General features: G+C 32.8%; 1 protein-coding gene and 2 pseudogenes across 4 annotated transcripts; all 3 read right to left on the bottom strand.

Annotated features, from left to right (window-relative positions):
• LOC142640318 (uncharacterized) lies at nt 1-5,620 on the bottom strand (annotated as a pseudogene).
• Nucleotides 5,621-6,442: 822 nt separating this feature from the next.
• LOC142641295 (UDP-N-acetylglucosamine diphosphorylase 1-like) lies at nt 6,443-9,374 on the bottom strand. 4 transcript variants are annotated; one of them, XR_012845364.1, is made up of 6 exons: nt 9,196-9,374; nt 8,987-9,061; nt 7,840-7,883; nt 7,632-7,752; nt 7,457-7,534; nt 6,443-6,955 (listed from the first exon to the last, which is right to left on the bottom strand). XR_012845364.1 is itself a non-coding variant. In XM_075815696.1 (6 exons), the coding sequence occupies exons 2-6, from the start codon at nt 9,002-9,004 to the stop codon at nt 6,935-6,937; spliced, it is 240 nt and encodes a 79-aa protein (XP_075671811.1). In that variant the 5' UTR covers nt 9,005-9,061; nt 9,196-9,373; the 3' UTR covers nt 6,450-6,934. The 4 variants fall into 4 exon arrangements, 1 of the variants encoding a protein (XP_075671811.1); XR_012845365.1 differs by having other exon boundaries at nt 6,445-6,955; nt 7,632-7,714; XR_012845363.1 differs by having other exon boundaries at nt 6,448-6,955; nt 7,840-7,879.
• A 311-nt stretch (nt 9,375-9,685) lies between these two features.
• On the bottom strand, nt 9,686-14,690 carry LOC142638882 (uncharacterized; annotated as a pseudogene).
• Between the last annotated feature and the right edge of the window lie 11,952 nt (nt 14,691-26,642).

Below are 26,642 nucleotides of genomic sequence, written 5' to 3'. Positions count from 1 at the left end.
TGTGATCTTATACGAAATTGGATTCCAACTGGTTTATTGATCAAATTTAGTTCGATAAAGCAAACTGAGGGACAAACTATGAACAAGATCATAAAAAATAAAAGCTTCACATAATCACTACATCAATCATTGTTAAACAATAAACCCAAGGTAAGTATGTCAGACGGCTCTGACGACATAGGTGCTCTTCCAATAGATAACTCTCGGGAAACCTCCTGCATGGCTGGCATAGATTTTGGATTGGTTGCCAAGCATGCAAATGCAAGCTTCACAATAGAGACCACTTTCAATAAGACTTCATTTTCCGGAGGTTCGAGGCGTAGGTCCAAAATGTCCTTCAATAGAACGTTGTGGGCAGTTGAACTTGTTCCTGATGATGACAATGATGATGAGAGAAACGAGATGAGGTCCCCTGGATGCTTTCCCATGATTATTTCTAATATTAACACTCCAAAGCTATAAACATCACATTTTTCATTCACTTCCATTATGTATGCGAGCTCTGCAAATAGAAGAATTTAACTTATCCAACACTTTTATAATTGGTATGATGCAGTGGGAACCTTGAGCAATTCGTTTTCATTACCCTTGAAAACTTTCTTTTTTCTTTTATTACAACTATCCACCCTAAACTATAGCACTGCTTGTCATGTGTACCCTAAATTTCATAATCTTTCAATCAATACTTTGATTTGAGAATAATTTATGATATCCACCCACCGAAATTAGAGTCCAAGTTAGTGATGTACATTGCAAATTAGGGGCGGCGGCAAGTGAAGCTTAGGGGTTCAAATGAACCCCTTGAGCTTGGAAAAAACAAAAGAAAAAACAAAGAATTATGTATAATAATTTTAAAATAATTTTTTTTTGATCCTTTAAAATAAAATTTTGAACTCCTTGGCCCAATTTTTTTTAAACTTCAATTGAAATAAGCTTGAATATGATCCTCTTGACAATATTTTAGTTTTTTTAAAATAGGGAATGTTACACTAAAAAGCAATTAAACAATTAGACAAGGGTGATTCTAAAAAAAAGAAAAAAAATAGACAAGGGGCATGGGACAAGAGAATGATTGAGTGAAGATAAATGTAAATGTTAACACAACAAAAGTTTTCACAAAACAACTATAAAGACCAATAGTTGTCAAAGTTGAGTTTTTTTTTTTTAAAAATTTTTTTTTGAGGAAGGTCAAAGTTGAGTTGAATTGGTAAGTAAAATAATTGTAATAAGTAAAGACATAAACTAATAGATAAAAGCATTTTAAGCAATAATAATTAAAGTTCACTAATTACAAATTAAAATGATTAATATGTTTATTGTATTTAGAAATATTAGATAAGTTCTAAAATTTAATCTTAGCAACAATAATTAATTTTTTTATTTTATTAAGAAACAATATATCAAATAAACTTATAATTTATCTTTTGTTCTCTTTCCACAATTATAGACAAATTTGTAATAAGAAAACCACATAAATTGCAGAATTCATCTCTTACTCAAGATTCATCTTCTTAGTTCTTACTGACCCCTCTAGAAAAAAAAATCATAGAGCGGCCTCTGTTACAAATTCTTTTATATATAAAAAATAATAATAATTTAGAAAATTTTCTTTTATATATATAAAAACTAATAATAATTTAGAAAATGAGTTGAATTTTCATTTTAACATTAAATTACAGAGTTGATGGTAAATTTTTGAAGTTTAGGATGAATAATGCATATATACATGTAATTTATAGGGGATGGATATAATTATTAATTCTCATTTTTTTTATTTACTTATTTTCCTTTTTGGGCTAACACGCCCTTTTAAGTTCATATCTTTTCAATGCACAGTGGGTTCCAGTTAACTCAACTAGTAAAATCTCTGCTGGTTGTATAAGAGATTTGGGGTTCAATCCTCACATACACTAAAAACTGATTGGTGTCTTGATCTGATGATAAAGAGGTATAATCAGGAGCGGACGCCATAGGTTGAAAATCTCTCTAAAAAAAAAAAAATTCAGTGCACAGGTTGAGGCAAGGGGCCATGGTCCCTGGCTTTCAAATTCCTCCCTTTCCCCTCCATTTTATTAATAAGAAAATTTTAATACTACGTAAATTTTACTTAATAACCATTTCATGTTTGTTTCAAATGTAAAAATACTCATTTCAGGTTATAATATCTCAATTTTTTATTTTAAATTTCACTTTTTGTTATATATAAATTTATAAGTTTTAAGATCATTTAAAGCATATATATTCAAAAATATATAAATAAAGCTCTTCAATAAATACTCTTTTCTTTATGAAAACAACTCTTTGTTAAAGCACACTATTAATCCCTAAAATTTAGCCTATTTTAGTTTGTAAGTGATAATTTTTAATTCTTTATAAACTTTAAAATGACAATTTTTATCTCTAACAAACTTAAAAGTAGTCAATTTTTAGTCTTTAAATTTAACATGATTGTTTTTAGTTTTTAATGTATAACGTTAAGATGACCTGCCCTATCTTAGTGTGGTTACGTCATCTTTTTTTTTTTTTTTTTTAAATTTATTTGACTTAGGGACTAAAAGTCACTCACATTTTTTATTTAGGGATATGCATGCATGGTTTTTTTTTTTTTTTTTTTTTGAAGAATTGATGCTAGCTATGATCTTTATAAGTTTGTAACATGTTCTACACTGTTATCAATAAACCAAAAAAAAAAAACTTTATTTATTTAGTATTGCTATTCTTATGTATATCTTATATTACACTGAAGAAATTAAGGGAAAAAAAAAAGACATTTATTATTTAATTTATCAGAAATTATTTGATTTGTACACATATTATGTTTTCAAAAATTTTATACTCAAATATGTAAATTATAATTTATTTTAACAAAAAAGGCTTAATCTAAATTTTTTAAAGAATATATTAATTGTTATTAATGTAATTTGAGGGAAAATTACAGATAAATAATGAGAAAAAAAATGTTTATCTTTGATTATATAGAAGTGAATGGATGGAATTTGTTATAATAATAATAATAATAATAATAATAATAATAATAATAATAATAATAATGTTAAAAAAAATATTTAACTCTAAATTTTACATACATATACATATGCGTGTGTGTGTGTGTGTTATTTTGAATTTTTAAAAATTTGTGAGATATTTAGTTCACTACCATGAAAAATTTTGTGACTCTTCTATTGTTTCAGTGACTAACTAATTTTAAAGTAAAGTTTAATTATCATAAACTGGGTTGATTTTTCATACATATTGAAGACGTTGTAAAGTATTCATAAATTGATATTTTAGATATTAAATAACCCATAAACTAAACATAGCCATATATGGAGTGAACCATGATCCTCATGTTATATATATAAAAGACCTCTTACTCTGATACCATCTTACATTACTAATTCTCCCAAAAGGTTAAGCTATCAAGAGATAGTGAATTTATTCATTTAATCTAACAACCACTATGCACTCTAATCGGCACATGAATACATGAACTAGAGGCAAATATTTCAAGAAGAATATGCATGCTAGTAGGGAAAATTTTGGAAAAGGTACAAATCAATTACCTAGAGCTGTGTATCCAAATGTTCCAGCAAATGAAGTCCAATTCGATGAGTCAGGATTTAAAAACTTAGTTGTGCCAAAATCCAAGATGTGAGCCTCATATTCCAAATCCAACATAATGTTCTTGCTTGATATGTCTCGATGAATTATCAGAGGTGAGCAATCATGATGCATGTAGGATAAAGCATCAACCACGCCTTTAACTACATTCACCCTTTTGACCCATTCAAAATTAACTACCTCTATTTTATTGCTCAGTATCTCTTTCAAGCTTCCCCTTTCTTAAAACTTGTAAACTAAGAATGAGTGTTGTGGATGTGAGCAAAAGCCATAAAGCTTTACTACATTGCGATGCCTAATTTCTAGTAGAGCATGAATCTCATTTTCAAAAGCCTTTGCATTGGCAATCCTATTATCTTGTATTGCATGAAATTTTTTCACAGCAATAACTTGACCTGTTTGTAGCTTTGCTTTATAAACACTTCCACACTCTCCCACTCCAACGCAATATTTGGAGTCAAATCCCTCTATTACTCCAAAGCATACACCACTTTCCCATCATTGCTACAAATTGCAAACATACTACAATTTTGAGCTTCTCTTAGATTGTTTAGCTTGTTCCTCATACCTTGGCACTTGAGAACATGGTAAACAATCCCAAACACAATCAATGATAGAAAAATTGTGCTTAAGATAGGAACAATAAAGAAGATCACAACTTTATTTTGTCTTTTCTCACCATAATTCTTGCTCCTAGTAATAGAAGAGGGACAGGCCTTCAAACCACTATTATTTCTTAATGCTCCAAACGGAGCCTCACAAAAGGCTTTATAATCGGGAAGAGGACCCTCCAATCGATTGTATGAAATATCAACACTGATCAAGCTCAACATTTCAGACATTTCACTGAAAATGTAGGGAATGGAGCCGGACAGATCATTGTGGCAGAAATTCAATGTTTCTAACCTTTGCATATCTCCAAGGTTAGGTGGTTTTTTCCTGATTAGTGAATTCTCACTTAAATTGAGCATTTCAAGAGAGTCTAAGTTTCCAATCTCAGAGGTTATAGCCCTAGTGAGTTTATTTTTGCTTAAACTTAAGTTCAACAATATTGAGCACCCTTCTATTTGTTTAGGAATCGATCTAGTTAAATTGTTGGCTGGGAGAATAAGATATTGTAGATTGGATAGCATTCCAATTTCCAATGGAATAATACCTGAAAGTTTATTATCACCCAGATTAAGTAGAAACAATGATGTCAACCTTCCTAATTCCTCTGGAATCTGCCCGACTATATGATTGAAGGAGAGATCAAGCAAATGTAGCTAGATGAATCATCCAAGCGAAGGAGGAATTACACCAGAAATTCTGTTGTTGGAGAATTTCAAGCTTTGCAAACTTTGGCACTTCCCCCACTTTGAGAAAGTTCTCCATAGAAATTATTATATCCCAAATCAATATATATCAAATTCGGGTAAATGCCTAAATCTTCTAATATATTTCCTCCTAAATGGTTTCCATGCAAGTTCAATCTTATTAAACTGGTGCAGTTTCTCAGACTTTTTGGAATGGATCCTATGAAATAGTTGTCAGATGCTGAGAAGTTTTGAAGTGATCCACCATAACAAACATTTTGAGGAAGATACCCGGACAACATGTTTTCAGAAAATGTCAAATACTTCAAATATGTTAGATTATTAAATTGAAAAGGGATGGATCTAGAAAGATTGTTCATGTACAAAGAAAGCTCACTAAGAAATTCTAACTTTCCAATTTCTTTAGGTATAGGTCCAGAAAGTGTGTTATTGCTGAGATGTAAAACACTTAGGTTGCTTAAGTTTCCTATAGAAGTGGGAATTAAGCCTGAGAGATTGTTTTTATAGAGATTAAGCCAAGCAAGAGATCCAAGTGTCCCAATTTCATGACAAATGGATCCAGAAAATTTGTTGACGCTAAGGTCTAACTCGGCTAAATTGCTCAAGTTTCCTATAGAAGAAGGGATTGATCCACAAAGATTGTTCTCCCATAGAAAGTTTTTTTTTTTTTTTTTTTCATACATGTATTTATATTGGTGGCATATTTGCAGGTTTCAGTAGCTTCTTATGATAATTTATAATCCTTGAAGAGCATCATATTGGAGACTTTTTGAACTATATTTTGCAGAGCATGTCTTACTTGGCAAGCTAGTCAACATTTTTGGACAATTTTTTTCACACCTAATGGACAATATATTGCACATACAAATGACAGCTAGTGAACAACAACATATTGGAAAATTTGTTGAAAATAATATCTAACAATTTTTGTAACTAATAAAGCTACTCAAACATGTTAGGTTCTATATTTGCATGTTTGAGTAGCTTCTAGTTAGGCACTAAAGATATATGTAAAATGACAAATATTTTTAAATGCAATGGAAATGTACATTTCTATATGTTAAGATCCATATGTGCATAATTGCATATTATGTGATGAAAAAGTTTTGTATATGCCTTTTTTGTTTCATTGCTAGGTGGTGTTCATTTTTGGATTTTATGTTTCAAGATGGCTTTAATTCATGCTGCAAAATCTATAAACTAGAACAAAGTGGTATATTACAGAAGCTTTATGACTTTTTAGATTGCATGTTATGTTTGCAACTTCTTCAAAACAAGTGAATATTTTATTGAACTAAGAAAAAATGGAGAGAGAAAGGACATATAGGTTATCCAAAGCCAAGTACAATTACCAAAACAAGCTAACCAATGTTAACAAGAGTACAAAAATAAACAAACAACTAAAAGGAAACCAAAAGGCTATTTAACAACATTTCAGCCAATATCTCCCACTTTTCAGCAATGATATTTGCATTATGGTTTAAGTTGTGCTTATCTCTAAGAATATCAGTTAACGCACATTCCATTAACAAAGTCCAATGGAAATAACTTTTGTCTTCTCCTTCATTTTTTTTTTTTTGAGAAACAAGACCATGATTTTTATTAATCAACAAAAGCTTCTGTCAGTAGCTACAAGATTTTGGACATCACATGGGATGCAATCAGACCAATAGCTTGGACAAGGGGAATATTTGGCTAATTTTGCCAATTTATCAACAACTACATTCCCGTCTTTTTACATGTGAGAAACAAAATGAGGCAAAATTCAAAGCTAAGGCTCTAATGTCTTCTACAATGTGGCCGAAAGTGCTTAAACAGCTTGAGTCTGAGTTGAGGGCCGGTATGATTGTTTCGGAATCACCTTCAGAAACCACTTTCTCTACACCGAGCTCCATAGCAAAGGAAATTACTTTTCTGCAGGCGATGGCCTCAACGTCATCAACTGCTGAAGGGAGGTTAATTCTTGGTTTTCTTTTCATTTTCCTGCTTACCCTTGCTTACATCCATCCTCCCATTCCCTATATGTTGAAATAATCATGATAAAAATTAAAAAAAAAATTTTAAAAATTACACATCTCATAGATGCAAAAATTACATGATATGACATATATGATAAAAAAGAATAAATATAATAAGGCCAATGGTGAACACAGTTTTCAACTCTAATCCTACATCCACGAATCCTTCTATACCTGAACCCACCACAAGCACACGTAGTCAAATGTTCCAATTTGTCCTGTCACTTTTTTTTTTTTTTTAATGTGATGGAAATTATATTCCCAAATCAAATTAATCATGAATTCTCTTTTTTTGTAGCAATTTTGTAATACTCAAATACAAAATCCAGTACATAATCAAAGAAAAGGGGGAGTTCAAATTTGGGAAATGATGTCTTCAAGTAGCATAACAAAAGCATCACAAGCAATTCAGAAGCCTCCCCCCAAATCTATCTTTTACATAAAAATAATGATAAATTAAACAATATTGAAGCGCTTGTCCACTTATTTTTAAGTAGTTACCTTACGGACAACTTTTGCAGCAGAAGCTACACCTTTACCAATGAAATATCCCAAGAAAGTTGGATCAGCTACGCGGACCTGCTTTCAAGACCCTAATTACTATATTCTCACATCAAAATAAAGGTCTAGAGAGCTTCAAACATGAAGAAGAGAAGTAAAAGAACATAAAACTGACCAGTACATTGTCAACACCATAACAATCCACATATTTAATACCTCTCGTGGCCATATCTTCTAATAACCATGAAGACTTTAGAGCTGATCAACAAATAGTGGTCCAGTTAAACCAATGAGTACTGTCCAAGCAATAATGTGAGTAAAAAGGAAATAAAGTTTAGCAGTTGTACTCAACATGTTAACTGGAATTTTTTAGAGAAGTATACCTGAATATACTCCTCCATTCCCATCTGGAGCCTTAGCTACCTGGCTTTAAAAAATAAAACTCATGTAACCACCGTATGGGAAAAATGGAAAGTTTTTTTTTTTTTTTTTTCGAGAAGTAACATAAGAAATTTTTATTAAAAAAAAAAAAAGGAAAAGTAACTTAGAAAACAAATAAAACAAAAGAATCGGAAATGATCCTAGCAACTGTCTGGATAAAAACTTATATGATGAAACTTTCTGAGAAACGATACAGTAAGGACCACTTCTTTCATGCACCCAAAAAAAAAAAAAAACACTCACTTTTAAAAAAAAATAACTTAAAGCATTCTTTCTTCAAGATTTACAGGTGATCTTCTCTTCAGCATTTCAGAAAAGCCTAAATAAATATGTTTTGACTGCAAATGGGAATAGTTCAATTCTCTATCAAATCTAAAAGTTCATGCATATGTACCCAAATAAACCAGTGTGGAAAAATGTATACATCATTGCAATATTGGGCCACAATATTCTAGCAAGTATATTGTGCATTTTCTTTATAGTAGTGCTTTCCCCTAATGAATGAATCATACGCCATGTCCTCCTTGGTGTTGGCAACAATTTTAGAGCCCCAACAGGCACTTCAGTTCATAGTTCTTACTAACCTTTGATGGAGAGGTTAATTGATCTCCACCATTAGATTATACTTCTGAGAAGATCAAACCAATCAAATTAATTAAATGCCATTTATTAAAATTTTAGGCAGTTCAAAGTTGCAATCTTACAAGATTCAGTAGTAGTAATTCAAAACATAGGTTAACCCATCAGACAGATGGCACATTCAGGAATTTTTAGACCTTGATGACTGATTGCTGACAGCACCATCTTTTCTTTTGTAACTAATTAAAATTGGACTTGTTGAATTCTTCAGCTCTCTAAGCACTTCATGCTTCTACTTTATTAAATAAAATATCACACTATAGTTTACCTTTGCTTGGTTTCTCCTCAATACATTAATAATTCGTGCAACCAAAAGATTCGATTATTTTGAGTAGAAACTAAAGACAGGGTTCCAATAGAATCTGAGCTCAAAATCAGCTAATTTGCAGAAAAGAAATGAAACTTTACAAAATCCAGCTCAGTTCATTTAGAGAAAAAAAAAAATCATACTCTGTATGAAGTCTCCATAATCAATCTACCATCTTTTGAAACACGAGGTATGGTGCCTTACTGAAAGAAGGTGACCTGCAAGAAGCATATCCTTCAATGTGAGCGGAAAGATCTACGCCCTCACCCCCCCCCCCCCCTCCCCCTCCATTTTTTTTACTCCTCTCTGATGGACAAAAAAGAACTAATAGAAAAAATAAAATAATTCTTACTTGGTCAGGTTCCAGACCAAAGAATCTATGACTTCCAAAAAATCTGCGGGTGGCATCATCGGTAAATGGACTAGTTATTATATACCAAAGTATTTGCACCAATCCAGCAGAGCCTGCAGGTATTATGAAAATAGAATGTCAAATGATGTATTAATAACAGAAGATATATAGCTGAACACTGAACATGGGGCTTTTCTGTTGTTTACTCAGACTTCTTTTTGGAGAGAGAGAGAACTTTACCCTCATCTGTAGATTGAGCAGCTAATCTTTGAACACATAAAATTCGCTCAGCTTGAAGTTGGAAAAGTGACTTGCCAGATGGAAGCCCAATACCTAAAATGGAAGTATAAATAATTTTAAAAAAGATTAAAAGAAAAAGAACCATTTGTTGTAAATCTATCACATGGAAGCTTAAGAATCACATAAATCTGAGAAATAATTAATTATTTTTTTAATAAAAAAAAGATATGGACAAGTGGCTAACGTTTGGGTTAACGGGAGTTAACTCTTGAATTTGAGCTGTTGTTGGGTAGGACAGGTGTCACTTTCTGATATTGACACCTTGCAGTTGGAGAGACTTCCTCCAACTCAGTATGCAGAGAAACTTTTTCCTTTGAGCATGATCACACCAACAATTGTCCCAAAGTAATCTTGCCAAACATCTCTGATAGAGGTATCTTTCGATAGATAGCTCCCGGGAAATTTGCTGCAAGGTCGGACGAGATTTAGGATTAGTTTCCACGCATGCAAATGCAAGCTTTGCAACAGACACCACCATCCTTGTGACTTGATTTCTAGGAGGTTCAAGTCGTTGATCCAACACGTCCTTCAATAGTATACCATGGGCAGTTGAAGTTGTTGCTGATGATGATGATGATGATAAGAGAAGTGAGATGAGATCTCCTGGATGCTTTCCCATGATCACTTCCAATGTCACCACTCCAAAGCTATAAACATCGCATTTCTCATTCACCTCCATCGTATATGCAAGCTCTGCAAAACCAAAGAAATCAGCTCATCCATTTCGAGTATGGTAAGAAGGTAGCCTCTAGTTGCTATATATCTTATTGTTGTATTGCATCCCTTTAACTTCGTCATTTACTATGACAGTGGATAAGTTCAAATTAAAATAAAAAATTTATCTCAGCAACAGTTTTCCTCATCTTTTGGACAAAAATGGTGGTAGGTATATTCCTGCACCATGCAAATCTACAGAACAAAGCACATTTAAACGCAACCATTTTATTCAATAAATACTCTTCTCTTAATGAAAACAGACTCTTTGCTAAAACACACTATCAGTCCCTAAACTTTAGCCTATTTTAGTCCGTAAGTGATAATTTTTAACTCTTTATAAACTTTAAAATGATAATTTTTGTCTCTAAAAAACTTTTTAGTCTTTAAATTTAACACGATTGTTTTAGTTCTTAATGTATAACGTGGAGATGACCTGCCATGTTATAGTATGGTTACATCATCAAAGTGACTATAAAAGATTACTTTAAACCTTAGTGACTAAAAATCACTCACATTTTGTATTTAGATAAACGAATACGATATTAAGATTTTTTACTGGAATGTGATTGGCTTCTAAGATCGCAGGGATATGCATGCATGGATTTTTTTTTTTTTTTTTTTTCATTAGAAGAATTGATGCTATGATCATTATAAGTTTGCAACATGTTCTACGCTGTTATCAATAAAAAAAAAATTTATTTATTTATTTAGTATTGTTATTCTTATGTATATCTTATATTACATTGAAGAAATTAAGGCAAAAAAAAGAAGAAAGACATTTATTATTTAATTTATCAGAAATTATTTGATTTGTACACATTTTATGTTTTCAAAAATGTTATACTCAAATATATATGTAAATTATAATTTATTTAACAAAAAAGGCTTAATCTAAAATGTTCAAAGAATATATTAATTGTTATTAATGTAATTTAAGGGAAAATTACAAATAACTAATGAGAAAAAAATGTTTATCTTTAATTATATAGAAGTGAGTGGATGGAGTTTTTTATATATGAGATAATAATAATAATAATAATAATAATAATAATAATAATAATAATAATAATGTTAAAAACATGATTTAACTCTAAATTCTACATACATACATAAATATATTTGTGTGTGTGTGTGTGTGTTATTTTGTATTTTTAAAAATTTGTGAGATATTTAGTTTACTGCTGTGAAAAATTTTGTGACTCTTCTATTGTTTCAGTGACTAATTAGTTTTATAGTAAAGTTTAATTATCATAAACTTGGTTGATTTTTCATACATATTGAAGATGTTGTAAGGTCTTCATAAATTGATCACTTAGCTATTAACTGGCCCATAAACTAAACATAGCGATATTAGGACTGAACCATGATCCTCATGTGATATATATATAAAAGACCTCTTATTGTGATACCATGTTACATTACTAATTCTCCCAAAAGGTTAAGTAGTTAGGAGATGGTGAATTTATTCATTTAATTTAACAACCACTATGCACTTTGATTGGCACATGATTACATGAACTAGAGGCAAATATTTCAAGAAGAATATGCATGCCAGTAGGAAAAAATTAGGAAAAGGTACAAATGAATTACCTGGAGCTGTGTATCCAAATGTTCCGGCAAATGAAGTCCAATTCAATGAGTCAGGATTTAAAAACTTAGATGTGCCAAAATCCGAGATGTGGGCCTCATATTCCAAATCCAACATGATGTTCTTGCTTGATATGTCTCGATGAACTATCGGAGGTGAGCAATCATGATGCATGTAGGATAAAGCATCAACCATGCCTTTTACTACATTCACCCTTTTAACCCATTCAAAATTAACTACCTCTTTTTTATTGCTCAATATCTCTTTCAAGCTTCCCCCTTCTAAGAACTCATAAACTAAAAATGAGTGTCGTGGATGTGAGCAGAAGCCATAAAGCTTTACTACGTTGCGATGCCTAATTTCTAGTAGAGCACGAATCTCATTTTCAAAAGCCTTTGCATTGGCAATACTATTATCTTGTATTGAATGAAATTTTTTCACAGCAACAACTTCGCCTGTTTGTAGCTCCACTTTATAAACACTTCCACACCCTCCCACTCCAACACAATGTTTGGAGTCAAATCCCTCTGTTGCTTCAATGATACCTTCATACACCATTTTCCCATCATAGCTCCAAAGTTCCAACATATCACCATTTTGAGCTTCTCTTAGATTGTTTCGCTTGTTCCTCTTACCTTGGTGCTTGAGAACATGGTAAAGAATCCCAAATACAATCAATGATAGAAACATTGTGCCTAAGATAGGAAAAATAAAGAAAATTACAACTTTATTTTGCCTTTTCTCACCATAATTCTTGCTCCAAGTAATAGAAGAGGGGCAGGCCTTCAAGCCACTATTATTTCTTAATGCTCCAAATGGAGCCTCACAAAAGGCTTTATTGTTGGGAAGAGGACCCTCCAATCGATTGTATGATATATCAACACTGATCAAGCTTGACATTTCACCAAAAGTGTAGGGAATGGGGCCAGACAGATCATTGTGGGAGAGATTCATTGTTTCTAACCTTTTCATATCTCCAAGTTGAGGTGGTATTTTCCCGATAAGTGAATTCTCACTTAAATCGAGCATTTGAAGAGAGTTTAAATTTCCAATCTCAGAGGGAATAGCCCCCCTAAGTTTATTTTTGCTTAAACTTAAGTTCAACAACATTGAGCACCCTTCTATTTGTTTAGGAATTGATCCGGTTAAATTGTTGGTTGAGAGAATAAGATATTGTAGATTGGATAGCATTCCAATTTCCAATGGAATACTACCTGAAAGTTTATTATCACCCAGATTAAGTAGAAACAATGACGTCAACCTTCCTAATTCCTTTGGAATCTGCCCGACTATATGGTTGAAGGAGAGATCAAGCAAATGTAGCTGGATGGATCCTCCAAGCTGAGGAGGAATTACACCAGAAATTCTATTATTGGAGAATTTCAAGCTTTGCAAACTTTGGCACTTCCCCCACTTTTGAGAAAGTTCTCCATAGAAATTATTATATCTCAAATCAATATATATCAAATTCGGGTAAATACCAAAATCTTCTGATATATTTCCTCCTAAATGGTTTCCCTGCAAGTTCAATCTTATTAAACTGGTGCAATTTCTCAGACTTTTATGAATGGAACCTATGAGATAGTTGTCAGCTGCTGAGAACTTTTGAAGTGATCCACCATAACAAACATTTTGAGGTATGGATCCAGAAAGTTTGTTTATGCTAAGGTGTAAGTTGGCTAAATTTCCCAAGTTTCCCATAGAAGAAGGGATAGATCCACAAAGATTGTTCTTCCATAGAAGAAGAGTAGACAAGTTGCTCAAGTTCCCTATAGAAGCAGGTATTGGACCAGAGAGATTGTTCCTGTACAGAGCAAGAAAACTAAGAAATCCCAACTTTCCAATTTCTTCAGGTATAGGTCCAGAAAGTGCGTTATTGCTGAGGCGTAAAACACTCAGGTTGCTTAAGTTTCCTATAGAAGTAGGAATTAAACCTGAGAGATTGTTTTTGCTTAGGCGTAAAACACTCAGGTTGCTTAAGTTTCCTATAGAAGTAGGAATTAAACCAGAGAGATTGTTTTTGCTTAGGCGTAAAACACTCAGGTTGCTTAAGTTTCCTATAGAAGTAGGAATTAAACCTGAGAGATTGTTTTTGCTTAGGCGTAAAACACTCAGGTTGCTTAAGTTTCCTATAGATGTAGGAATTAAACCTGAGAGATTGTTTTTATACAGATTAAGCCAAGCAAGAGATGTTAGCTTTCCGAGTTCTTGAGGAATAGACCCGGAAAGTTTGTTATCATAAAGAACCAGAGTGATTAAGTTGCTCAAGTTTCCAATTGCTACAGGGATTGAACCTGTGAAACCGTTACTAGACAAGTTTAGGACATTGAGCAATTTTAGATTTCCTACTTGATGAGGAATGGATCCAGAGAGTTGGTTGGTAGATAAATCAAGGTATATCAGCTTAGAAAGGTTTCCCAATTGGGAAGGAATGGTACCATAGAGTAAATTGTTGCTGAGATTAAGACTTATGAGACTGTGTAAGGATGAGAAGCTGAAAGTGTGGAGTGTACCTTTTAAACCAACACCTGGGAGGTTGACATGAGAGATGCTGCTAAAGTTGTTGCAAGAAATTCCAACCCAGTGGCAAGTGACGTTTCCAACCCAAGAAGACAACTGAAACTGGCTTTGGTTGTCAAGGCTGGCTTTCCATTCCAAAAGAGCCTCTGCTTCTAGTCCCATAATTGTTACTACATTGGAAGGTGAAGTTGCAGAGGAAGAAGAAATAGCAACATGGAAAGAAGAAGCCAAGGCAAGAATGATAATGAAAGCCGCGGTGAATAAGCAATGGGAAATCGGTCTCTCTATTAAGGACATCATGACTTTGATAAGTTGCATGCGAGGATATAGATTGTTGGTAGATGGCAGAAAGGAATTGCGTGATTAGAGAACAAATGGCTTTATGGTTATGTAGATCAGTAGGTGCATGAAGTAGTATATATAGACATTCTCCACATTAATTAGGAGAATCCTCTGAGGGCTTTAACGTAATTTTATTTGTTTTTGCCAGGTGTAACATAATTACTGTATACAGATGATAGAAAAGTTGAAAAAAATAGAACATATCTGTCTTAAAATAATAGCGTTTTAATTCACAAGGATAATTTTTGAAATCCACGGGAAAGGAAATGAAAAAACCTCTTATACAACAAATTCTGAATTATATATCATATAAATTATGACTACAATATAAATTTTAAGGAAATCATAGGGCGACTATGAGACCCTTGGGAAACCATAATAAACCCTAATTTACACACAATTATGCTAGAGAATAAGAAAAAGCTCCAAAAAGAAAAGAAAAAAAAAATTTGAGAAAAATTACAAAATCAATTCTCCCAAGATATAGGAAGAAAACTTATTATAAATAACAAATTCGACTAAACAGAACCCTAAATGAAACCAATTTGCTTGAAAAATCGAAGTAGGTTAATAAGTTTTGATGTTCATGACAATTTCCTCCATATTACTAGATTTCACAGGTTTCCATTGTTTGCTTCAATGGTTTATCTAGTATTTTTCTAGTTTTTGAACTCCTTAGCTCTAAAGAATTTTCTGTTTAAGAAAAGTCCATATTATCGTTTTCAATAATCACGATCAATCGGGACAGTCACGCTTAAAGACAATAAAGTCTGGACCCTATATACAACGCATTTGTTACGATACATAGACCCTTAGCTAGAGACTAAAATTAATGTCATATTCATCGCTGATCATAAACCCAGAATTTTGTACCAGGCCCTTCTTGCAGTTGTAAGGAAGCCAATAAATTGCCTAACAGTGTCTCAGCTCATTAATAAATCTGTAAGTTGGCTGCAGAAGTAGGTGGGAGCATAAATGGGTAGTTGATCTGGTTGGAAAGCATATTTTTCAAATGCGTACAAGGAATCGCAGAAATAGGTTAAGAAAAAGGACAATTATTGAATTCAAGTTGGCCCCTCTTGCAGTTGTAGCTTGTAGGGAAGCCAATAAATTGCCTAATATTATCTCAGCATTAAGACGAGTTTAAAGTGATACGATTTTAAAAGTCCAAGTTTCAATTTGAAACTAACAAAAGTATGAGTTTTAATTTGTAATAGTCCAAAACTTCATGGTTAGTTTAAAACTTTTAAATTCTAGAGTTTAATTTAAAACCACATTTATAGGATATGATTTGAAACAACCCTAAAAACATATGGTTTAAAGTGTAATTTTTCGTAATCTTATTCTTCACTTTTGCAACTTTAATCTCATTCTTGGATAATTTGTTCAAAATTTAATATATTGCTTAGAGGGTAGTTAGAGAAGAACTTTGACATAATTTCTGTTTATATATATAGTGGTGTCCATAGAAATAATTGAGTGGCTAAACTATCAACTTTTGAGCAAAAATGCACAAAGTGGCTGTATGTTTTTCCTACAACCACGCTATATGTAAAAAATACTTCGTCAATTTTTTTTTTATATATGTAAAAAAAAGCACGTAGTAGTAAGAATTGTTAACATTAAATATAAGGTTATCAGAAATAATATTTTCCATACAAAAATTCAAAAATTTTTTTAATCAAATAAATTGCACAAAGCTATTTTCTAGCTAGCTCAACTTTGTCAGTGATCGTGACAATTGAGACAGCCATGTGCTTGACTTCGTCAATACAATTAATGTGGCTCCTATCCTATTATTATTTGTAACGATGCATGGGCGAGTTTTAGTGTTAACCCGAGTCAGTACTCACTATTTCGGTCCCCTTGGACACTTCTAAGGGCCTTTGTAGCTAGTTGAAAGTCACATGTTTAGAACTTAGCATGGGTTACCACTGATTTTAAAATTTAATGGATAAAGACTTAAATCAAGTAGTTATTTAGTCAATATTCAAAATAAATATATACTGGATAATTAATATGGTAAATAAATCACCACCACACACACATAGAGACGAGCATATATTGACAAATAGAAAATACAACAGAGAAAACCTCTTCCAAGTCACATTGTAGTGGTGGAGCCAAGAATTTGTCTTAGAACTTTGAAAGGGCCAATAATATTATTGGCCCCTTCAAAAACAAATTCTATGAATTTGTTAATAAATGGGATGGCTAAATTTTTTTTCTTTCTATAAACTACAAAGACAATTCAATACAAAAATTTAGTACTTTATAACTTATTGAGTATTACAAAAAGTGTATTATTTGAAAGACATTAATTGGAAGTTGAAGTTTTAACATTAGAATAAAAACAAACAAAACCGTCCACCATTAAGATAGTTGTGATACAATACTACTTACAAAACCTCTAGTCTATCTCTCTCTCTCTCTCTCTCTAAAAAAAAAAAAAAAAACCTCTAGTCTATGAAAAAGTTCTTCTATGATCCCCTCAATAGGAACCACTGTGGCAGTAAAAGCATTCAAAATTCCCTCATCATCACTATCATCTAACTCAGTCTCAGGCTCGGTATCACTCAAGGTAGCATCAAGAGCCTTACTTTTCTCAATTGACTTGAGATATATTGGATATTCTTGTTATATGTGTCCGAGACCTTGACATCCAAAGCACTTTGGTCCGGAGAGAATAGTATATTGATCGCCATCCCTAGCATCCGTCTTCCCTTTGTCTTGACTTTTGAATTGAGAGGAACTTGATTGCTTACACTCCTTGTCAAAACTTTTCACATTGGCGTTCTTCATGAAATTCTCAAACTACCTAGTGATGTAGGACTTCATCTTAGAATCTTCATCATCTAAAGATTCATCAGTCTCATTGCTTTTGGCCTTCAATGCCATGCTCTTACTTTTGGTTCCTTTCCCAAGTCTAGTCAAACCAAATTCATAGGTTTGCAAGTTTCCAATCAGCTCTGTCAAAGGAATGGAGTCAATGTCCTTTGATTCTTCAATTGCTATTATCTTGGCATGAAATTTCTCAGGCGGAGACCTTAGCACCTTTGTTACAACCTTGGGTTCGGGAATGGTTTCCCCAAGATTAAAGGCTAAGTTGACTATGTCCTTGAGTTTTGCATAGAACTCATCAAATGACTCATCCTCCTCCATCTTTATCTCCTCAAAGTTAGTCGTGAACCTTTGGAGTTTTGAATCCTTAACAGCCTTGGTACCTTCATAGGTTGTCTGGAGGATGGTTCATGCTTCCTTTGCAATTTCAGTCGAGGATATTTTCTTAAACTCCTCATTCATGACCGCACTAAATATGACGTTCAATGCTTTGCTATTGAGTTTGCTATTTTGATATTTGCATCATCCCAATCAGTCGGCGCTTCCTTTGGCTTAATCCAGCCAATCTCCATAACTTGCCACACTTTCTCATCTAAAGACTACAAGAAAGATCTCATGCATACTTTCCAGTATGCATAATTAGTGTCATCAAATAAAAGAGGTATAATAAGAGACTGTCATCTATTCATGACAAACAAGAGTCAATAAATCTCACAGCAAATATTAAAACCTAATCAGAGTGTGCCCGCAAGTTAATTAATTAGTCAAATTACATGCAATAGTGTGGTAGCACAAACAAATTATCAAATAAAGTGATTTGTTTAAGAATGGGGAAAACCACCGAGGCAAAACTCCACCGGGTGAATTTAAGGTCACCACTCTCGAGAATCCACTATTATCAATCACAAGCGGTTACAAGTATAAGGAATCTTACCAAACCTTATGGCCTATCCCGAAATACCAACCTACAGTTGAACCCTTACCCTAATATCCAATTTGATGTGTATTGTAGTGGCAATCTCTCTGTTCAATGCACGAATCTCAGTACGTGACTAACCAATTATGCATGGATCCCAGTACGTGACTAACTCCTTTGCATGAATCCTAGTAAGTGACTCAGTCACCAACTTGAGGAAGATGTTGACTGCAAAGTTTTTCAGTTCTCAACAATGAAGATCAAGAAGCTCCTTGATCACAAAACCCTTGGCGTAAAACGCAGTAGCTTCTTCAGAGAGAATGATGAACTGGGTCAGCTTCTTCAGAGAGAATGATGAACTGGGTCACAATATGTTTGTATTCTATTCGCATACACTTTGCATATGTTGTGCATAATCCTATGCATAATGTGACGGCCTTTAAAATAAGCCTTATATATGTCTAGGGTTGTGAGAAAAGAAACCCTACACAAATATATTACAATATGCGTGTAATCAAATCTAGAAAACCTGATTTCGAAATTCTTAACAGATACAACCTGTGTCAAGCTTTTGTCGAGTTTCAACATTAAATCTCGATATAAAGAATTCTAATGAGATGGCCAAGTGCTATATCCTAACATCTATCTCAAATGTTCTATAGTATCAAATGCAGGATGTAGAACTAGCTTCGGACATAATGCTAAGTCTGAAGGAGATGTTTGGTGAGCAAAGCCGTTCTGTAAGACAAGAAATTATGAAGCAAATTTATAATACCAAAATGGCTAAAGGAAGTTCAGTGAGGGAGCATTGTCTTAGGATGATTGCTAATCTGAACACATTAAAGTTTTAGGTGCCGACATTGATGGAGAATCTTAAGTGGATATGATACTCTAGTCACTAACAAATTCATTCAAGGAATTCAGACTCAATTATAATATGAACAAAAAGATTTATTCTTTGTCTGAATTAATGAATGAGTTAGTGGCGGCGGAAGGCATCCTTGGTACTTCTAGTGTTGAAGTTAATATGGGTGAAGCTTCTACTTTTCAACCTAAGTCGAAAGGCAAATGTAAGAAGAAGAAGAAGAAGAAGAAGGTAAACAATTTGCCTTAGGAGTTGCCAACAAAGGAAAGAAAACCAAAGAAAAGTGTTTCCATTGTGATGAGAAAGGACATTGGAAGAGGAATTGTCCAATATCCAAGGCTGTCAAGAATAGGAGTATGAAAAGTTCCTTTGTTCTTGAAATATATTTGGTATAGAATCCCACAGATTCCTGGTGTGTGGATTCAGGTTGTACTAATCATATCTTTGCAGGGGTTTTAGGAGATCAGAAAGCTTAATGAAGGGGAATTGTTTCTTACTTTGGCTGATGGGAGCAGGATTCCAGTTGTAGTTGTTGGAGTATTTAATTTATGCTTTAAGTCTAGAGTTTTAATATTGGAAGACTGTTTGTATGTACCTAATGTTCGTAGGAATTTAGTTTTTGCAACTTATTTAGGTAAACATGGATATTGTGTTATCCTTAAAGACAATGTTGTAATAAAGAAGGATAAAATGTTTATCTGTTCTGACAATATTGTGGATGGACTTTATATTTTAACTCCTGACAAGCATGAATTATACAATTCTGAATTAGATAGTAGCTCTCATGTAAAATCATTAAAGAGAAAGTTCCCTTCTACTAGTGATGCATATCTATGGCACTTGCGTTTGGGTCATATTAATTCAAATAGGATTCAAAGACTAATCAAAGATGAACTTTTACAACCCATGGACTTTGATGGATTTCCAGTTTGCGAATCTTGTTTGGAAGGTAAGATGACCAAACGACCTTTTAATACCAAAAGTAGAAGAGCCCAAGAGTTGCTTGAATTAGTTCATACAAATGTATGTGGTCCTATGTCAACCCAAGCAAAAGGAGGTTATGAGTACTTCATCACTTTTACGAATGATTACTCAAGATATGGTTGTGTGTACCTAATGAGACGGAAGTCCGAAACCTTTGAAAAGTTCAAAGAGTTTAGGGCTAAAGTTGAAAATCAATTGGGTAAACACATAAAGGTCATTCAATCTGATCAAGGTGGCGAATACCTTCTTGGAGATTTCAAGGATTACCTAATTCAAAATAGGATTGTCTCCCAATTGACTGCACCTGGAACTCCCCAACAAAATGGAACGGAAAGAAGGAATAGCAATCTTTTGGAAATGGTTAGGTCCATGATGAGTTATTCAACTTTACTAATTTCCTTTTGGGGATATGCACTAAAAACTGTTATGCACATTTTGAATTTAGTTCCATCAAAATCTGTTCCCAACACACCTAAGGAATTGTGGAGTGGGTGCAAGCCTAGTATGAAATATCTCCACATTTGGGGATGTCCAGCATATGTGTTGAAAGGGATGTCTGATAAGTTGGAAGTTAAAATAGAAGTATGCATGTTTTTAGGGTATTCAAAGGAAACCAAGGGTTATTTATTCTATAATCATAAGAATAACAAAGTGTTTGTTAGCACCCATGCCAAATTTTTGGAAGATGATTATGTGAATAATTTTAATCCTAGAAGTAAAGTTTTATTGGCTGAAATAGATGAACCTGTAGTTGAACAACCAATGGATGAAACTAGGGATGATGTGACTGTATTAGATGCACCACAAGAAACTACTCATGAGATGTCTAGTGCACAGGTGCCTCGTCGTAGTGGGAGAATTGTTCGGCATCCTATAAGATTTATAGGTTTAGGAGAAACTTATGAAGTTATCTCAGAAAAGGCTAAATCGGATCCTTACACTTATGATGAAGCAATGAAATCTGAATTGGATTCTATGTATTCCAATCATGTATGGAATCTTGTAAAGGCACCTAACGGCATTAAATCTGTTGGTTGCAAATGGGTTTACAAGAGGAAGAGAGGGATAGATGAAAAGGTTGAAACCTTTAAAGCAAGACTAGTGGCGAAAAGATATACACAAAAAGAAGGTATTGATTATAATGAAAATTTCTTGCCAGTAGCAATGCTTAAATCTATTAGAGTTCTCTTATCCATTGCTGCTCATTATGATTATGAGATTTGGCAAATGGATGTCAAGACTGCATTTCTTAATGGCAATTTTGAAGAAGAAATATACATGTTGCAACCGAAAGGTTTTATAACAAAGAACCAAGAGCATATGGTATGCAAGTTGAAAATGTCCATTTATGGACTTAAACAAACATCTAGGTCATGGAACATCAGATTTGATCAAGGAATCAAGTCATTTGGTTTTGAAGAAAATTTTGATGAACCATGTGTGTACAAAAGACATCGAGATAAAGTAGTAATGCTCTTAGTGCTTTATGTTGATAATATTCTACTCATTGGGAATGATATAGAGGTAATGTCATCAGTAAAGGTTTGGTTGTCAAGTCAATTTGATATGAAAGACTTGGGTGAGACTAACTTTATTCTAGGGATCAAGCTTTGGCGAGATTGCAAGAATAAGATGTTAGGCTTATCACAAGCTGGATATATAGATAAAGTCCTAGAACGATTTAGCATGCAAAACTCCAAGAAAGGATTGCTTCCTTTTAGACATGGAGTTCCTCTATCTGATGACCAAAGGCCTAAGACTCAAGAGGAAGAAAATATGATGAGACAAGTTCCTTATGCTTTTGTAGTAGGAAGTCTCATGTATGCCATGTTTTGTACTAGACCAGATATCTGTTATTCAGTTGGCATGGTTAACCAATATCAATCAAATCTAGGACCAAAACATTGGCAAGTTGTAAAGCATATTCTCAAGTATCTTAGGAGAACGAGAGATTATTACTTGTTTACCGGTGTGAGGATTTAATTCCCATTGGCAATACAGATTCAGATTTTCAATCGGATCTAGATTTCAAAAAATCCACTTTAGGATGTGTTTTCACCTTGGGAGGTGGAGCCATAAATTGGAGAAGTGTTAAGCAATCTTGCATTGCGGACTCCACCATGGAAGCTGAGTACGTTACTGCTTTTGAAGCAGCAAAGGAAGCTGTTTGGCTCAAGAAATTCCTTTCTGATCTTGGTGTTATAAGAATGGAGAAAGTTCCCATCACATTATTTTGCGACAATAGTGGAGTGGTTGCACAATCCAAAAGTCCAAGGAATCACAAGAAATGAAAGCACATTGAGAGAAAGTACCACATCATCCGAGATATTGTTGCTCATGGAGATGTAGTGGTAGCAAAGATTGAAAGTGCAAATAATCTAGCAGATCCCTTTACCAAAACCTTGCCTCAAAGGACTTTCGAGTCACATTTGGAAGCAATGGGAGTTAGATTAGTGCACAATAGTCTTTAGGGCAAATGGGAGATTATTAGGATTAGTGCCCTTAAATCCTACTGTATGATACTATGTATAATATTATGTATGACATTGTGTATGACTTAATATTGTGATTAATAAAATTGTTTTATAAATTATCTAAAATAATGGTAACATGAATATTGGGACATTATCATATAATCCATGAGATGCATAGTATGTGATTTATATGATTTAGTCACAGAAGATATAAGTCACAAGTTCTTTGTAAACTCAGAATTTATAGTTCGTAGTCGGTGATGAAATTGGGCATTTCATCTGTGACGACTACAACGTATCAACTAAGATGATTTGTCTTGATCATGGAAGTGGAGACTTCTAGTTGATATATTGATATGTTTTAAGAGTTAAGACGTATTGAACTAGACCGCTATGAGATTTATTATTCTCCTAACAACTGTCAAATGAATAATAAATCTCACGATTTCTATTTGCATGAACTCTTAATCTTGAAAGAATAATGGACTTGATCATGAAGTGTAGGTTGCTTTGATATATCAAGAGTGAGATCTAAAGTAACGGTCAAATCCTCAGTATGTTGGGCTGCCACATTTAGTGTTGATGGAACATATATTCTCAAGATGGAATTCATAGTCTCTTAACGAAGATATAATATATTCCCTTGAGATAAGTTTGATGGGATCCGTTATTCAGAGAGTTAGGCCTAACCACTTTGGTAAGAAATTACTAAAGTTTATATTTATGAAAGTGGATTTCATAAATATATGATGAATAACTTTAAAGGATTAAACCGGGTACTCAAGGATAAGATGTAGTAATTTACAAAGTGGCAGTCTACATTCATGACTTTGTGTTACTACGAATATTTTATGAATGAGTTGCATGTATAATAAAGTCTTGGGATATAATTTATTAATAAGGCCTAGAGTGCAATTATATTTATATTGTGGTATTAAATATAATTAATGGTAACTTTGGACTTGTCAAGAGTTGACGAAAAAGCTCAAGGCCCATTGGAGCTAGTGTCTTATTGGTCCCTTTTGGCCTCACTCCAAGCCACACACTAAAACCCAATTAGAAAGGCCTAATAGGTCAGCCCAATTAGATAATCAGTTAGTTATAAAGGGAGAAATATACAGAATTTTTATGAGTAATATAAAAAATGGTGTGTATTTGAGAGTGAGACACACTTTTATTCTCCCTTTGAAACTGATTGAGAGATCACACTTCTTGGGCCAAAAGTGGAATTGAAGTGAAGATTAAAAGTGTTCCCAAGTGCTTTTAATCTTTATTTTGAATTTCTCCACACCAAGGTACGCTATCTTGTTCTTAAATTCTGAAATTTACATAGTGCATGTTATCAATCATGAATGAAATAGATCCTTGTTTGTTGCTTTCGCTAGGCCAAAATGGCCAAATACCACAATTTTCAGAAATTTGTAGCAAAAAAACACTGTTTCTTAACTAAATAGGGAAATACCACTTTTATGGTACTCGAGTTTGGCAAACTCGAGTACCATTTGGAACTTGAGTTTAAGATACTCGAGTTCCTAGAAGTTTTTCCATCGTGGCACTGCTGAGGTGGAAATTGGGCGATTAAGAAAAATAATGTGGTACTCGAGCTTGGTATACTCGAGTATTATGCAAAACAATACTCGAGTATGCCATGCTCGAGTACCTTTTATAAATAAAATGTTGTTTATTTTATTTCTACGGTACTCGAGCTCACCAAGCTGGAGTACCTTATAACTTTTTTTTTTTTTTGGATTATCGACAAATAAACATAAACATAAAATGGTGCTTATTTTTCTGCATTGATAAAATCTGTTTCTACATTAATAAAATTTGCTCTCTGCACATCATGTTTACTGTATATTCAAATCTGCTTACAATATTCATAAAATCTTTTTTTGGCAATAAGTAAAACTGTTCACTATTTTCTCATAAAAATTGTTCACTGTTTTCTGCATAAACTATTTCTAGCATTCTACATAAAATTATTTTCTGTTCAACATTATTTAAAAAATTGTTCACTCTCTTTTCTGCATAAATTATTTTCTGTTCACTATTTTAAAATTGTTCGCTGTTGTAAACACAAAATTCCCCAATTGCAGAAAATCAAACAATTGAAAAGAAATATGGTTTGCAAATATAAGTTTGTATTGATGAATAATGAGTACAATCTCTATTTCAATTCTTTTACAAAAGAATACCCTCTAATTCTATCTTCATTAAATTTGACTCGAACAATAAATCTTCTTGACTTTAGTTGGAAGATGGATTAAACGGTCTCCACAACAAATCTCTAGCTTTGAGCTTAATAGAGATTTATTGTTCTTCAAGTCTTCGAATGTGAAGGCTTTTGAGTTGAAGTTCTTTAGGGCTTTAGATGCTTGATCCGTTGAGCTTCAAAGATTTAGGGTTTGTTGAAGTTTATGGAGGCTTTTTGTAGCTTAATTCCAATAGAACTTCCAAGAACTTCTTTGAATGTTCTTCGTGTGTTCTTGAGGTAGAATTTCTCTAGAGCTTTGACGTCTTAGAAAAATTCCTAAAATGAGAGGGGTTGTCCTCTATTTATAGTGATTTCAGAGGATAAACTCCACTTTAAGTTGATATGCTTGAAAGTATGTAGTAGACTTTTGATTGGCCCAAATTCTTCTTAGAGATAATTATCTCTATTTATCTATATCATATTTTGATAAAGATAATAATCAACAAAGATAAATCATTATCTCTATTTAATTTATTTTAATAACGATAATTATCTATCAATTTTGAATAGAAAATTTATTTTTATTTATTTATTTTAATAAAGATAATTATCCATAAATTTTAAATAAGAAATTTATCTTTATCTTGTGGGCCAAATGACATGTGGCAAATTTTGATATGCCAGTGTGATGCCAATTTGGATGACACATGTCATCATCTAATTTAATTAATTTAATGACATTAATTTAGAATTTGCCACTAAATTTTGATGTGGCATTTAATAATTGGCTTAAACTTTTGCCTCTTACAACTGTTTTCTCATAAAACACCTAATGAAATCGTGTTTACGTCAAATCTGAATGCTTTTTAATGTTTGAATTTCATAATAATCGAATCTATTTTTCTGCATTGATAAAATTTGTTTCTACATTAATAAAATTTGCTCTTTGCACATCATGTTTACTGTATATTCGAATCTGCTTACAACATTCATAAAATCTTTTTTTTTTGCACTAAGTAAAACTGTTCACTGTTTTCTCATAAAAATTGTTCACTATTTTCTGCATAAACTATTTCTAGCATTCTGCATAAAATTATTTTTTGTTCAGCATTATTTAAAAAATTGTTCATAATCTTTTCTGCGTAAATTATTTTCTGTTTACTATTTAAAAAATTGTTCGCTGTTTTCTCATAAAACACCTAGTGAAATCGTGTTTTCTAAATTTAAACGTCAAATCTGAATGCTTTTCATGTTTGAATTTCACAATAATTAAATCTATTTTTCTGCATTTATAAAATCTGTTTCTACATTAATAAAATTTTCCATTGAGTTTACTTAATTTGGTATGTTCTTCAATTTTCATTTGAATTTTCACGATTTTACACACTCAACGAATTTGAATTTTTCAACAAATTCGTATTATCTGTACATCCAATGTACACTATTTTTCCTTGAGCTTTCACAGTTTTGTACATTCAACAAATTCAAATTTTTAAACAAATTCATACGATCTATACATCTAACGTACATACTTTTCTATTGAATTTTCATTATTTTGTACTTTCAATGAAGTCAAATTTCTCAACAAGTCTAGACTATCTGTACATCTTATGTACACCTTCACGATTTGGTACGTTCATTGATTTTCCATTGATTTTTCCCGAATTTCTACATTCAACTAATTCGAACTTTTTTAAAAATTTTAA

Source organism: Castanea sativa, chromosome 6 (assembly GCF_040712315.1).
Source record: "Castanea sativa cultivar Marrone di Chiusa Pesio chromosome 6, ASM4071231v1".
NCBI lineage: Eukaryota > Viridiplantae > Streptophyta > Magnoliopsida > Fagales > Fagaceae > Castanea > Castanea sativa.
This window is presented reverse-complemented; position numbering and strand designations above follow the sequence as displayed.

Excerpts from the sequence above, each read along its gene's own strand:
- LOC142641295 (XM_075815696.1), bottom strand. Across the intron at positions 7,535-7,631 it reads ATGGTGTTGACAATGTACTG|GTCCGCGTAGCTGATCCAAC; the intron begins GTCAGTTTTATG and ends TCTTGAAAGCAG. Across the intron at positions 6,956-7,456 it reads CTGCAAAAGTTGTCCGTAAG|GGAATGGGAGGATGGATGTA; the intron begins GTAACTACTTAA and ends TTCAACATATAG.